This window comes from Hoplias malabaricus, chromosome 2 (assembly GCF_029633855.1).
Source record: "Hoplias malabaricus isolate fHopMal1 chromosome 2, fHopMal1.hap1, whole genome shotgun sequence".
NCBI classification, from domain to species: Eukaryota; Metazoa; Chordata; class Actinopteri; order Characiformes; family Erythrinidae; genus Hoplias; species Hoplias malabaricus.
In genome coordinates, this window is record NC_089801.1 from 72445038 (window position 1) to 72460837 (window position 15800).

The 15800-nt window shown below is 41.9% G+C and overlaps 3 protein-coding genes across 4 annotated transcripts in view; 2 read left to right on the forward strand and 1 right to left on the reverse strand.

Annotated features, from left to right (window-relative positions):
- Positions 1-7927, forward strand: taf5 (TAF5 RNA polymerase II, TATA box binding protein (TBP)-associated factor). Its single transcript, XM_066661388.1, has 11 exons — positions 1-388; positions 958-1183; positions 2406-2721; positions 2900-3063; positions 3204-3339; positions 4222-4342; positions 4500-4629; positions 4945-5109; positions 5258-5435; positions 6557-6734; positions 7339-7927. The coding sequence occupies exons 1-11, from the start codon at positions 19-21 to the stop codon at positions 7554-7556; spliced, it is 2202 nt and encodes a 733-aa protein (XP_066517485.1). The 5' UTR covers positions 1-18; the 3' UTR covers positions 7557-7927.
- atp5md (ATP synthase membrane subunit k) lies at positions 7780-10656 on the reverse strand. The gene is made up of 4 exons (XM_066661391.1): positions 10505-10656; positions 8255-8353; positions 8038-8133; positions 7780-7927 (listed from the first exon to the last, which is right to left on the reverse strand). The coding sequence occupies exons 2-3, from the start codon at positions 8339-8341 to the stop codon at positions 8044-8046; spliced, it is 177 nt and encodes a 58-aa protein (XP_066517488.1). The 5' UTR covers positions 8342-8353; positions 10505-10656; the 3' UTR covers positions 7780-7927; positions 8038-8043.
- A 68-nt stretch (positions 10657-10724) lies between these two features.
- The window catches only part of pdcd11 (programmed cell death 11), a 29928-nt gene continuing 24852 nt past the window's right edge, over positions 10725-15800 (forward strand). For both annotated transcript variants that reach the window (XM_066661385.1, XM_066661386.1), the window contains exons 1-7: positions 10725-10856; positions 12548-12649; positions 12760-12897; positions 13775-13942; positions 14289-14447; positions 14569-14689; positions 15158-15333. In XM_066661385.1, the coding sequence (XP_066517482.1) occupies positions 12557-12649; positions 12760-12897; positions 13775-13942; positions 14289-14447; positions 14569-14689; positions 15158-15333 (855 nt within the window). In that variant the 5' untranslated portion in view covers positions 10725-10856; positions 12548-12556. The remainder of the gene's footprint in view (positions 10857-12547; positions 12650-12759; positions 12898-13774; positions 13943-14288; positions 14448-14568; positions 14690-15157; positions 15334-15800) is intronic.

Here is a 15800-nt window from a genome sequence, read left to right on the forward strand (position 1 = left end):
TTCGCGGCTGTGGAGAAAATGGCGGCGGTGCAGGACGGAGGGAACGAGCTGGACGGAGACACGGAGCCGCAGCCTGAGTCGCAGCCGCAGGGCGAGCCCATGAGCGGCGGCTCTGTGGCTTCCGCAGCCCCTTCAGCAACTCCGGAGCTGGAACCCGAGACATTGCGAGCCGTGCTGCAGTTTCTGCAGCGGAGTAAACTGAGTGCGTCTGTGGAGGCTTTGCGGAGAGAGGCGGGACTCGCGGACGAACCGGACCCTGCTCCTGTCGGAGAGAGCGGCGGAGGAGCCGGAGTAGCGGGCGCCCAGAGCGGAGCTGCGGACAACAGTAGCCTCATCAGTCGCGTTACTGCGGCATCGCACGGCGTAGCGGCGCCGACGACCGTTAAAAGTGAGTCCGTTCAAAACCGAATTGTAGAGTCCGGAGTTATCTGGCTGCCGCCGGCGTGTGTTATTTCAAAGTATCAGTTTTAGTGGGTAAACTAACCGTACACAATTAAATTGTCCAAAATTAACTGGAAGTAAAGCTGAAATTTGATGGACCAGCACTGCTGTGTTGTAAACGCTAATGTGACAAAACACACATTCTCGCCTCAGTCTCTGTCAGAGTGGACTTCCAGGTGTTTTTCTAAATTTCAGTGTTGTTAATTTATCAGTCAGTGTAGGTACGAGTTTTCTGGAAACAAATGCTTGAATTCTGTTTACAATATCATGAGGATGGCTTCTGGTTCAAGAGTTTTGTTACTTCATAGTATTTCTCAACATTTAGTGAATCCACAAGTCTTCACTGTTTTAGAAAGAAAGCAATGCCCTAAAAAGCAAAACAACATAAACAGTGCAAAAATGATCTTGTCATGGCCAAGCTAGTTGAGAACTTCACCGCGTTCCTGTTTGACAGTGCTGAAAACAACCACAGGTATTGAGAATATGATTTATTTTATGTTTTTGTTTTGTCTGTAGGTGGAGATGATCAGCCAGATGTCAGTGTTGTTCTCTCAGCGTACAGCCAGCAGGGAGACCCATCTTTGTATCAGGTTTACTACAGCGGGTTGAAAAGGTTTATTGAATCAGTGCTGGACTGCCACAGGGCTGAGCTGTCACAGCTCTTTTATCCACTCTTCGTGCACATGTACCTGGAGCTGGTCTACAACAACCATGAAAACGAAGCCAAGGCTTTTTACGAAAAGTAAGTCGTGAAGTGTGTGTGCACTTTGGCTGTGGGATGCTCTTGTTTTAGTCTTTTCCCTCTGTAACCAGAGGTGCTATAGTCAGTAATCAAATTTACACAGATTCCCCTTACCCCCCAAATGTGAGCATTTATGATCTGTTTTGTGTTCAAAGTTTGCTTCTATATTTGTGCTGGAGATGATAAGCTGTGTGTTTACTTTTTATGTAATTCATTGAAGTGTGAGGCTTTACATAATGCTAACTGGTGACGTATAGGAATTCATTCATTCATTCATTGTCTGTAACCACTTATCCAGTTCACGGTCGCGGTGGGTCCAGAGCCTACCTGGAATCACTGGGCGCCAGTCTTTTACAGGGCAACACACATTCACACCTACGGACACTTTTGAGTCGCCAATCCACCTACCAACGTGTGTTTTTGGACTGTGGGAGGAAACCCACGCAGACACAGGGAGAACACACCACACTCCTCACAGACAGTCAACCGGAGGAAACCCACACAGACACAGAGAGAACACACCACACTCCTCACAGACAGTCACCCCGAGGAAACCCACGCAGACACAGGGAGAACACACCACACTCCTCACAGACAGTCAACCGGAGGAAACCCACACAGACACAGAGAGAACACACCACACTCCTCACAGACAGTCACTCGGAGGAAACCCACACAGACACAGAGAGAACACACCACACTCCTTACAGACAGTCACCCGGCGGAAACCCACGCAGACACAGGGAGAACACACACCACACTCCTCACAGACCGTCACCCAGTCAACTCAAACAAAAAAACATTGAAAACAATACAAAGAACTATCGGTCATTTTGAAGTTATCTTGAATTGTTTTGTATGTCGTAAATTGAAACAGTTTTGAATTTGATATCTGCAGCACAGTCTGTTTTTAGGACATAGTGCCTAATGACTAGGTGAATTGGTAACTGGTGAGTGTGTGTCAGGTTGGATATAAAAACGTCTTTGTAAGCAAATAGGGCTGTGGCTCACCATGTCACCATAACTTTTTCGGAAATGGGGCTTGTACTTTTCCTCTTTTTTAATTACCTGTGGGCTTACCTTTAGAGCGAAACTACTTAAGCAAACTTCAGATACAAACATGCTTTTTGCTGTTCATTTGGGAAACGGGAACGTTTGTGTAATTTAGATTTCTTGCCAGAAAATTGGCCTTGCACTTCTTCACGCTGCTTTTCCTGTTCAGGTTCAGTGGGGACCAGGAGTGCTATTACCAGGATGATTTGCGTGTGCTTTCTGGCCTGACCAAGAAGGAGCACATGAAGGGAAACGAGACGTTGCTAGACTTCCGCACAAGCCGTTTCGTTCTGCGTATCTCCCGCGACTCCTACCAGCTGCTGAAGAGGCACCTGCAGGAGCGACAGAACAACCAGATCTGGAACATCATCCAGGAGCATCTCTACATCGACATTTTCGATGGCATGCCACGCAGCAAAAGCCAGATAGACAGCATGTCCGGCAGCCTGGCAGGAGAGGCCAAGCGGGAGGCCAATAAGACAAAGGTACTGTCTGGTCAGTAATGCGGGAAACATCCCCTCTGGCTTTACAGGTGGTTTACAAAAGATTTTTCAATAAATCTAACTGCTAGCTGGAACTGTAAACTGTAAGTGCTACCCAATTGTTTGTATTGCTGCATCTGTTTTGACCATAAAAGCTGTGATTTTCGTGCAATGTTTGTAGGTGTTCTATGGGCTTCTGAAAGAGCCAGAAATCGAGGTTCCCCTAGATGACGAGGACGAAGAGGCAGAGAATGAAGAGGGCAAACCAAAGAAGAAGAAACCCAAGAAGGATAGTGTGGGCTCAAAAAGCAAGAAACAGGATCCTAATGCGCCACAGCAAAACAGGTTAGACACCAGGTTAACCCGTCTTCAAACTGCTATGTATGATATTCCTAAAGGATCATGGGAACAGATGAGTAGACGTTATGATTCTACTGTAATTACCGCAGATTAGAACTTTTTCTTCTCTCATCTTTAATGTATAGGATTCCTCTTCCTGAGCTGAAGGACTCTGATAAACTGGATAAAATTATGTTAATGAAAGAAGCCACCAAGAGGATCCGGCTAGGTCCAGAATCTCTGCCGTCTATATGTTTCTACACATTCCTCAATGTTTATCAGGTATGAGCAACTCATCAAGCATTTATATGCATGATATTAATGTTTAAGGAGTGTGTTGTGTTTTACATGTTTGAATTGGAATGTTTCATCCAATCATGATATAATTACAGTGCAACCTCTACCTACGAACTTGATCCGTTCCGTGACCCGGTTCGTAAGTGGAAAAGTTCGTTTCTCGACTCAATTTTCCCCATTTAAAATAATGGAAAAGCAATGAATGCGTTCCAGCCCCCACCCCGAAAGTCACCCTTTTTGCACTGATATATGTTTACAACACTCTCAAATTAGTAAAAAAAATACATATAGCTTTACTAAAAGTAAAAAAGGAATACAGTGGTAACAGTAATAGAAAAGAAATAAAAAAGTGTTAAGTGGTTACTTATCGCTACCTTGAAGACGTGACGACTGGCTGGAGCAGTAACACAGGCACTGGCTGTATGACGGGAGGTGGGGGGTGGGTGGAATAACGGAGAGTAGGCGGTGAATGTGGGGAGACGAAGCGTAGATACGGCTTAACTTAGCACGAATTTCAATGTCTGCTATTTGCACTAATGCTAAATTGCTAAAACTACAATTTGCTAATCATAAAGCTCACTCAAGTCTGGGGGCGCTGGGAGACTCGCCTATTGGGGTCAGTGGCCATTTCGCTCGGGTTCATTTCTAGACTTGTGGTTCGTTGGTGGAGGCAAAATATATTCAAATGCCCGGTTCGTATCTTGGAAGGTTCGCTAGTATAGGTTCCACTGTGTGTGCTTTAAGCATTTCCTGTATTGGTCTTTTTTTGGGGTTTCATATTTATTTTGCTTTCTTGACCATTTTCAAGGTGTTGGATGGTCTGTGTAGAGTTAGCAAAAATCTAAATATTGACTTTACACTCCTCAGGGACTGACTGCGATAGACTTCACAGATGACTCCAGTCTGATAGCCGGAGGTTTTGCTGATTCCACAGTGCGGGTGTGGAGTGTCACACCCAAGAAACTACGCAAAGTTAAATCAGCAGGAGGTGAGTTGGAGCTTTTTCCGAGTTTGTGTCACGTGCTTAAAAAAAAAAAAAAATATATATATATATATATATAAAACATACTTTTGCATTAAGTCAATGACAGTATGTTTGAAACAAGCATCGAGTTGCATGGTCTAATGTAACACACTGTTTCTAGATCTCAGTCTGATAGACAAGGAGTCTGACGACGTGCTGGAAAGGATCATGGATGAGAAGACGGCCAGTGAGTCGAAGATCCTGTACGGCCACAGTGGTCCGGTGTATGGCGTCAGCTTCAGTCCTGACAGGTCAGAACAGGGTTTTGGAAATGCCCTTTGCACAACATTACAGAGAGGTGGCCATAGATGAAAATATTACCTCATGGGATGTGCTTCTTAACACTGACAACTACTGTGCTGCATGTTTGGGGGTTTGGTTTAAAGGAGAGCGTTACCAGTTCAAATAACAGCTGTGGTTTGCTTCTCTGCCTTTTAACTAGCATGTAGCATCTGTAAAAGGTGTATGTAGCTTTAGAAATATAATATCTTATCCAAAATGCACATTCTTTTAGCAGGTTTACTACTGTATTGATCATTATATAAGATTGTCCATTTATTCCACAGGAACTACTTGCTGTCCAGCTCTGAAGATGGCACAGTGAGGTTGTGGAGCTTACAGACGTTTACCTGCTTGGTCGCATATAAAGGGCACAACTACCCAGTGTGGGACACTCAGTTTTCTCCATATGGTTACTACTTTGTGTCTGGAGGACATGACAGAGTGGCACGGTAAGACACAAGGAATACCACTAAGATTTTTATTATTTTTACATGATGTGGAGGATTGGCACTTGCATTTATTGCATTATGTTGATTGCAAACTATTTATACAGTAAGAATCAGAACAGAGGGCAATGAAATGCAATCTTTCTTGTAGCCTGTGGGCGACTGACCACTACCAGCCACTGCGCATGTTTGCTGGACATCTGGGTGATATCACATGCACTCGTTTCCACCCCAACTCCAACTATGTAGCCACAGGGTCAGCTGACCGCACCATCCGCCTCTGGGATGTATTGAATGGGCACTGCGTCCGCATTTTCACGGGTCACAAGGTAGGCCTTTTCAAAATGTTCTACATTGTGGGTTGTTTTTTTTTTTTGGGAAAAAAATTACTTATTACTGCTTTGATGGAAGTTCGTCTTACTGTTCAGTTATATGTTGATCTTAAAGGCTAAGCACCACTTAATGGACCTTCATGAATATTCCACATTATTTTAGTTACTGACAGATATAAGTATGAATTAAAATGAAAATAGCTGCTTAATTTGCTTAAAAACTGACAATTTTATTAAATTGACGGAAAAACCTGAGCTCGCTACGGAAATTCTCGAACGCAACCGTGACGTCACTGGTGGACAACAGCTGAACAACGCCGTGGTAAAACACCGTTATGACTGACTTATGACAGTATCTAGCTAAATAACCAACATTATTCATGACAATAGCCGAGCAATAAGCTACACTCAAACTTAGAGGTACCGTTATTCTTGTAAATGTGATCGAAGTCGAACTCGAATTCATCCGACACTATAAACCTCCGTAATGCAGCTACGTAGCCGAGTATAATCTGAGCCACCGAGTTTAGCGAGTCAAGCTAACGTTAACTAACACCAACTAAAACAGGCGAAGTGAGTGTCCTTACCCTGTTTACCTCCATGTTACAGAGGCTCTTGAACACCTTTCGTTGGTGTCCTTACATGCCCATATTGTTGGAAAAGCGCCAGTGAAATGAGCTACAGATAACGGAGTGAGCGGATGGTCCTTTCCAAAGTGCCCGTTTAAAGTTGACAAATTTAGTCCATTTTCTGGATATTTTGGGATCTTTGGGCCATTTGTTCACAGATGCAGACCAACGGTCTTTTAAACCTTATTCCTTGAATTAGTAAGAAATAACATGTTTTCTGACTATCAATAAACACAAGTTAGCAACTCAAATTCCACTGTATTTATTGGTTTGACACTTTCATATAGCTGGTGCTTAGCCTTTAAATTTACCCCACACAGGGTCTTAGTGTCTCCTCAAATCTTTTTTTTCCGCCTGTCTATATAGTATCTTAACCTAAGGCTATCTGCATTTTGTAATGCTATTATATAGTCGTCTGTGAAGGCAGCGACTAACACAGCAGCTAACCAGGAATTGAGACATATTTTAGTCTGTTTTTCTCTGTTACAGGGACCCATTCACTCCTTGGCTTTCTCACCCAATGGAAAGTACCTAGCATCTGGATCAACAGACAGCAGGGTTCTTTTGTGGGACATTGGCCATGGGCTTATGATCGGTGAATTGAAGGGTCACAGTGACACAGTCTATGCCCTCAAGTTCAGCAGAGATGGCGAGATTCTAGCTTCAGGTATGTTCTACAAAATTTCATGTCTGCTTTTTAGTGTTAAATATGTAACTGATATTTAGTCAAGACTAGTTAACACACTAATCAATGAGGGAAAAAAAGTATATAGATTTGCACTGTAGTTCAAAGACTAATAATGCTAGTATTTACTAAAATGAAAATCTTAATTTCTTCTGTAAATCAGCAGTAGGGATACACAATATGAATTGGCAGATTGCTTTACATATCACAAACTTCAGTTCTGTTGCTGGCTGCCTGTCATCTGCTAACTAAGTTAGCTTTGTGCTAAGCCTTTTGACATAGCAATGGCCCTGTAAATCATTCAGATATGGCACACCACTCACAGCAGCATTATAATAGTGATACATGCTTATTTCACGACATCTTTTAGATTGCATAATGAGTGAACAGTGGCTTTAAGGTGGGACCTGGCTTTTAACAGATTTAGCACACTGAAAATACTCCATAATGAGCACCTTTTATAAATTAAGCAGTACTTCCCAATATTATGAAACTGCTACAGAACATTCACTTGATTTCTAAATAAGCAGGTAATTGGGGATTTTATTCTTTAACCTTTTTAACCCTGTTACCCTCCTCATTACAGGCTCCATGGACAATACAGTACGGTTGTGGGATGCCATCAAGGCTTTTGATGACGTGGAAACAGATGACTTTACTGCAGCCACTGGTCACATTCATTTATTGGACAACTCACAGGAATTATTAATGGGAACATACCTCACAAAATCAACACCAGTCATCCATCTCCACTTCACCAGACGCAACCTGCTCCTGGCTGCCGGCGCATACAACTCTCAGTGATGCCTCTACTGCTGTTCTGACTCTACACAGCCCAATGACATGGATCTTGTCTCTTAATGAGACTTTCAAATGATGACTAAACTTTATGAACTGTTACTGTGTGCATTGTCATCATGCTTTGATCAACTAAGAACAGAAATTGTTAAGCAAAGTGAATCTTAGTTTGGCTTTAACTTAATTTTATTTGTTTATCACTGCCAAGCACGGTTCTGCCCCAGTCCACCGCCCAAAAAAACCTCCTTCTGTACAGACTTTTATAATGGTTCCCATTGTGTAAATAAAACATGTTTTCTATATAATGGAGTTTTTTGCAAGTTTTATTTTCAACATGCTGAAACTCAAGAGGACAACCAGCAGCTTTACAAAACATCCTGAAAGAGAAGAGGAGAGGAACAAGTTACAAAAATTACTATACAACTGTCTGCACCTCACTTTATACTGTATATGTGGAGGTTTTTAGGTAAACGAAAGAGTTACTTACAATAAATTAACTCTGTGTCACGGCCTTCTGCTTCTTGGGCTTCAGTTTGAAGAAGAGGATAAGGGCAGCAATGCTGCCATATGTAGCCAACACACACTGGTGGAGATGGGAAAACAGTCCGTTAAGAACCAAGAACAGAATCCGAATTTTTCATTCACGTTAACAAACGGCCTCTAGTTCAAACAAGGAATTTGTTAAAAAAGTGAGACTGACTTACATTTCTCCTTCCAAAGGTGGTGTATGAATTGAAGTATCTGGCAATGCCAGTAAACTGATGCTGCGTTCCAGAGTCATGTCCACCCATGGTTAAGATTCCCTGTTGAAACACAGTTAAGTCATTTGGATGATGTACAGATGTTTAACTAATGACAGACTTCCTTCCCCCTCGCGTGTTAAAACTAAAGAACTACAGTCATCTCTAATTACCTCTTGCATATTAAAGAAATCACTTTATATTAATGTAATCCATTACTACTCATGGATATTTGGCGTTGGACAAAGAAATCGCCGCTGGCAGCACATTGACTTAGAAAACAATGTTGTGTTGATGCTGCACAGCACCAAAACCTGCTTACAAGAGATTGACAAGTTCTATATTCAGTCGCTGAATACTAAGACTTCCTGCACAGCTGGAAAAAGAGCTAAGTACAGGAGGTCCTTGGGTTACGTCGGTCCCGAGTTACGATGTTTCGTGGTTACGACACATCTCCCATTTACTGTTTAAAGCCTTGTTTCAACTTAAGTGGTTTTACATTGTAACGCGAACTTCGTGTTTGGTGTGCGCGGCGGAAGAATACACGGTTACGCGGCTTGGGACCAAGGAGGATCCACCTAACAACGTGTGTTTTTGGAGCTTGGGAGGAAACCCACACAGACACAGGGAGAACACACCACACTCCTCACAGACAGTCACCCGGAGGAAACCCACGCAGACACAGGGAGAACACACCACACTCCTCACAGACAGTCACCCGGAGGAAACCCACGCAGACACAGGAAGAACACACTACACTCCTCACAGACAGTCACCTGGAGGAAACCCACGCAGACACAGGGAGAACACACCACACTCCTCACAGACAGTCAACCGGAGGAAACCCACGCAGACACAGAGAGAACACACCACACTCCTCACAGACAAGTCACCCGGAGGAAACCCACGCAGACACAGGAAGAACACACCACACTCCTCACAGACAGTCACCCGGAGGAAACCCACGCAGACACAGGGAGAACACACCATACTCCTCACAGACAGTCACCCGGAGGAAACCCACGCAGACACAGGTAGAACACACCACACTCCTCACAGACAGTCACCCGGAGGAAACCCACATGGACACAGGGAGAACACGCCACACTCCTCACAGACAGTCACCTGGAGGAAAGCCACGCAGACACAGGGAGAACACACCACACTCCTCACAGACAGTCACCTGGAGCAGGAATCAAACCTCCAATCAAAAATCACAACCTCCAGGCCCTTGGAGCTGTGTGACTGCGACACTACCTGCTGCACAACCCCTTCTCCTTTAGTCAGTATGCATTAATCCATTTCCACTTACCCGCATCTTGAAATCTTGCCCCACAAGTTGAAGTAATTAGTTTTGATTTAGGGTTGTGATGTAAGAAACCCTTGCTCTTTGAACCTGCCCGTTTGAAACTGTCTATGAAACACTAATGCTCAGCCAAGTGTTAACTTCTTATTTCGCATACGTCTTTTTTTGCATAAATACGACAAACAAACAGGTTAATGAGGTTAAAATGCTTTCTCACTGGAGGACATATTTAAGAACGCATGGAACAGGAGTGCTAATCAATTGTCAGTTTTTTGTCTCATACATAGTGTTGGCTTCACTCTCAGTCTAAAATACTTTCAGAAATGTAGCTCAGAGAGCAGGCAGATTTCATGAGGCTCAGTCACCTTCAGTGTGACTGCGGGAGTCTGTTGTGGAGCTAGCTATCGCTACGTTTTTTAGGCTTATTGGGGACAGAATGTATTTGCAGCTATTATCGTTCAAAAGCTGCATATTTATTAAGTAAAACACTGTTTAACTGAAGTAATTCTGGAGCCTAACCACCGCTGGTATTCAAAGACGCTGCAGATAATCCAGTCTCTTCACAAGAACACCGTTTCTATTACGACCTGAAAGAAGCACTGCTGTCCCATTATTCCCCAGCAAGCATTACTTTAAATTAAATGTGGCAGCAGTTAAACTCGTTCTTTGCACAGAACCATACAATATATAAGCTGGAACGACACATTTTAACGTGTATCCTGCGAATAATAACTCTAACTCAACCTTGGCTAACACAGTACTAGCTGCCGCTGCCACAAACGATGACCCTGTAAAGCGAAGACACGTTAAATTCACACACATTTTCATTCTGGAATTACACTCCACAAACGCTATAAAGTTAGAACGACGTATACTAGAAATTAATATAAAAGTAAAAGGCTCCTAACCTCCTAAAGCCGAGCTCTTCTGAAGTGAAATGAGTTGAAGCCGATTGCCCTTCAAGCCACAGCTTTACCGGAAGTGAGTGAAGAAGCGGAAGTCCCGCCTACTCCGCGCTGATTGGTCCTTTTGGGAGTCAGTCTAAGAAAGCCGCTCGGTCGTTTGTCTAATATCACGCCAATAAAAGGGATACTCGTCTCCTATTGGTCTATTTTCTCCCTCCTTCGTATTAACTGTTAACGCACGGTGCGGCTTGGAGTGTTTCCGGATCGCAAACATGGCACGCTGTGAGAGGAACATGTGAGTTTCTCCGCATGAGCAAAACCAGCCCAGACATTTCTTCTGTTCAGCTCTAAGAAGGTGAGTCGAGCTCTGAAACACAGCGTATTTATCCTTATTTAACAGCAGTCTGAGCGGTGCAGGTATAAGTCCTGCGGCTGTGTATGAAACACGCTGAAAGTGTTTTGTGTGCGAGTGTGTGTGAGAAAGAGAGAGAGTGAGTGTAAGTAAAAATAAGTAATGTAATACATTTGTGGTCGTTTACTTTAGTTTTATATATTTTCCTTCGATGGGCTCGGCATGAGGTTCTGCTTTGAAAAGTTGTTATCTTTATTTTTATATTTACACAATTAAGTAACTAGGTTGTAAACAACGTATTCATTGTAGTTTTAACGTGAATAGGTTCTTTGTAAACTTGTATTTTTTCACTCTGATGGTCCTAGTAACTAATGATCTAAAGTCCACAGCGCAAAAATAGCCTTTTTAATATTTACAATTTATAATGGACTTTTATTTACCCTCTCACCCAGGCAGTGAACATCCACATGACCTCTTTGCGTGTAATTCTGATGAAAGTTAAATGCAGGTTAAAAGAAATATAAATATTTTGAGGAATATATTGCCTCACATTGCCCTTCAGAGTCCTCTCTGCCATAAATGTAACTTCATCAGTGTTATTGAGAAGATATTTCATAGGAAAAGAAAAAGGAAAAAACAACAACAACAACCCTTAATACTTTAGAACCAGCTTGGATTTAATTTTACACATTCACTACTGTTCTGTAGGTGCAGATTTGTGAATGTACAAGTGGTCCCCTATGGCATCAAAATAGGTTCTACGTTTCCGAGAACCAAAATCACAGAATCCATAACCAATAAATGTCCTTTTATTATTGAGAAAACTATCATTAATATTGAGAGTTATAAAAACAGGGTTTTAAACAGAATATTTCTGTATAGAATCGTCTATTTTAAGTTTAATATTCTTGAAGAATCCGTTTAATATTTTTTTGCCACTGTCACCATTGGTTTTCTCGAATGAGGCTTGGACCTAGACCTCTGTAACCTGCTTTGCGATTAAAAAATTGAATTAAAAAAAAAAAACAGAACGTCTCCTTGTATATAAACAACTCCATATGGATATGGCAGCAAGGTAAGGGACTTGTTATTAATTGGAGGGGGATTTCTGAGGTGTTCGGCAGTGTATGGTTTTTGTAAACATTTTGTCTAATGCCTTTCTGTGAGCCAGTCTTTTTGAGGCAGTAAAGTATTCAGAAGTTTGATTCCAATCTGGTGGTGCAGCAGGTAGTGTTGCAGTCACACAGCTCCAGGGACCTGGAGGTTGTGGGTTCGATGCCCGCTCCGGGTGACTGTCTGTGAGGAGTGTGGTGTGTTCTCCCTGTGTCTGCGTGGGTTTCCTCTGGGTGCTCCGGTTTCCTCCCACAGTCCAAAAACACGTTGGTAGGTGGATTGGCGACTCAAAAGTGTCTGTAGGTGTGAGTGAATTTGTGAGTGTGTGTGTTGCCCTGTGTAGGACTGGCACTCCCTCCAGGGTGTGTTCCTGCCTTGTTTTTTTTTTTTAAATAAATCAATGCAGTGTTTTGAACATACCATTTCCCCAGTACTGTGTTCACTTCTTTTTAAAATAAAAACAGAAAACAAAATAATAAAAAAACAAAAGGGGGAGGGGGTCCCCTTTTAAAGCTTTCAGAATGATTTGGTTAATTGTGTAATAAGCTCTTTATTGATCCATATTCATCTCTGTATGTTAGTATTAAATCATGGAGGAGGATTTTCCCCGTGGAGGTCCAGCTAAGAAAGCCCCTGAATCTAAAGTTCCCAAGACTCGCGTGGAGGTTGACAGTCTTTTTGAGGTAAGTGATGGTGATGATGGTTGTGTTTATTGGTGATGAAACTTTGTAAAATAAAATAAATAAATCTGTAGGCCCTTTACAGCTTACACTTTACTTTTAATGCATTTCAGACCCGAGAACCGACGGTGAAGAAGAAGAGAAAGGGCACCAACAAACAGGAAGATGGGACGACTGTCAAACGGCCGAAGAATGAAGGCGCTGGACTGAAACTAAATGCTCCTACCACCGTGGACATCCTTCATCTGAAGGTAGGAGCTGATAAGGATGTTCTCTTCCTCAAAAAGTTATTCGATGCAGATCAGATGGAGGCTTTTTAAGGCAGGAGCTTTGGTTAATTTTCGAAATTGAGTCCTAGTCCCTTGTCACTATATAACAGAAATACCTCCCCTAAGGCTTTTGGGGTTCTAGAGTTGCTGGATATGGCCCAGGACATGTTTGGCAAATCTGTTAAGCCCTATTTATTCAGAATCATAAGTGAGCCAGAGACTAGTGTCGCATTGCCGGACTCTCTAGGGACAGTCTGGTACCTTTCATCACCAAACATGGCCTAGAACTACTGCAGGAAAGGAGATGAGACTGACATGCAAACGGACCAATCACAAGTTTGCTTTTTTGCCTTGATATGTAAGAGGAGGCAGATAGCCATCCGACTGCAACTGGCTCCTGACAGTGAGGTTGACTTACCACAGTGTACCACAGAAATGATCAGACTCTCCGTCAGAGCTTGTGTAGGCAGAGGACAGAATGGACAACGTATAACAAAGTTCCTCAAAGCTGAGAACATGTTAACCATAGAGTTCAAAGTGGTGAAGAATCATGTCTAAATGTCTTCACTTTCTCTGTCTTCTTTCCTCAAATCTCCCAACAAATTCTTCTGTGTTTTTTAGCAATATCCTCCAAGCAATTAGAGCTTTTTAAATCGAGTTGTTAGCACAAGTTTGCAAAGATGTGGTGGACGTTTACATCTCTGAGGACCTTGTGTTGGCCTTTACCCTCTCATCTTTATGATGTGTTGTGATAGAGGAGTGATAGGTAGCAGATGATACTGAAAGTCGTTCATCATTACTTAATGATTGTGGAAATTCTTACCGTTGTCTTACTGTAGATCTCTTTTCCTCCTCTTAGAATCTGAAGGTGGGCACTGTGTTACTAGGCTGTGTGAAGGAGGTTTCAAACTTAGAGTTTGTGCTGGGTCTCCCAAATGGCCTCAAAGGCTACCTGCCAGTAACCAACATCTGTGAGGCCTACAGCAATCTTCTCAGCGAGAAACTGGACTCTGGTGATCATCTGTTGGTATGTAGCTACAAAGTATTCAAACATATAATGATTAGTGTGCTGAGGAATATTTTGAAATAAGCATCATTGGTAGATGAGTAAATGAGTAAGGTAATGAGTATTGAGTAATGAGTATGGTAGATGAGATGAGTAAACTAGAACGAGTAAAAGCAACGAGTCAGTTATATACTGTCTTTAGACCGATATTCTCACATGGAATGGAGTAAAAGGTTGCTCTGACATTTGTGAATCATTTTTTATAGTTTATAGTTTTGACTGAATTGCAGTGTGATACAGAGTGAATGTTTAAGATCTTTTGTTTTGAACTTACTAATGTTTTAATTCATTCATTGTTTACGGATAGGATGTCAATCCATCAAACCTCCTCGTGCCAGGTCAGCTGGTCAGATGCGTGGTGTCCAGTATGGATGCATCCAAAACTGGCTTTGTCTGTCTCAGGGTCTCCATCAACCCTAAAGAGGTCAATAAAGAGCTCAGCTCCAGCTCTCTGAAAGCAGGCATGGTATGTGTGTCCCGGTTTTAGATATTTACAAACTCCTGCTTCTTCATTGCTTTTTTTTTTTGGTCTTCATCTACTATTTCATAATGTATATATGTACATTTCTCTCTCTGTCTGGTTGTAGACTTTGGGTGGTTGTGTGGAGAGTGTGGAGGATCATGGATTTCTGATTGACGTTGGAATCTCTGGAACGAAAGCTTTTCTGCCCAAAGAGAAAACAAGTGGAGCTAAGTCACAAATACAAGGTTAACCTTTTGTAATATTGCAATAATATAAGCAAAATGTTCTGTAAACATCATGTAGCTCTAATCAGGCACATTGTTACTGAGCGGTGCAGATTTGTTGGTGTTCAACTTTATTAAGTGATTAAAGAATTATTAGAAATCATACTGTAATATTAAAACTGATCTATCTTTAGGCTCTGGTTTATACAGCTGGATGCACAAGTTTGGCCACTCTTAATGGTGATTTGCCATGATAAATGTTGTCTCACACATCCTGCCGAGCACAGTTTAGTTCAGAATTACTGTTTATTATCTAAATATAAAAATGTGCAAATAAATAAAAGAGAGAATACGACCTGTACCAGTGTCGTTGCATGTATTTTAACGTTTTCTATGTTAAAATTGGCCAAAAAAATCCACAAATTATTTATATTTTCAATAGAAGATGGGGAACATATATTGGGTAATAATACTAAGTTTGTTTTTCAGATCTGAAGGTGGGTCAGTATGTGACGGCTCTGGTGACAGAGGTGAAAAACAAGGGAAGAGTGGCGCGTCTCTCCATTAACCCTGCTGCTGTCAGTCAGGCCTGTGCGGAGAGCGAGCATGGTTGGACGCTGGGAAATTTAGTCCCTGGGTTATTAATACAAGCTCAGATTAAGAAGGTAAAGACATAATGTTATTATTATTTTACATAACTATTATTATTTAATATAAAAATACATTTTTGGTCATGTTTACTTTTAATATTGCATTTATGATACAAATGATTATGCAAAATTTTAAGATGTAGAAACCTGTGATGACCAAAGGATCCCCTGTCATTTCAGTCATGGCTATTAAGAGGTTATCTGTGCCTATTGTTAAATAATAATAATAAAGACACTATTATTCTTTTAAGTGGAACCTTTAGTGTTTTTGGGGCTTTCCAGATGTTACAGCATAACATACATAAAGCCTTGGAATCATAGACCTTCGCTCTTAAATCAGTGATTAATACTTTTTTAGTTCCATCAAACCCCATGCGTTCTTGTGAAATGTTTGAGCATGTTTTTTGCAACACTCCCACACTCATTCTCACACAGGCTATTTTTTACAAAGCTTCCACAAGTATCTGGACTGCTACCTAAAT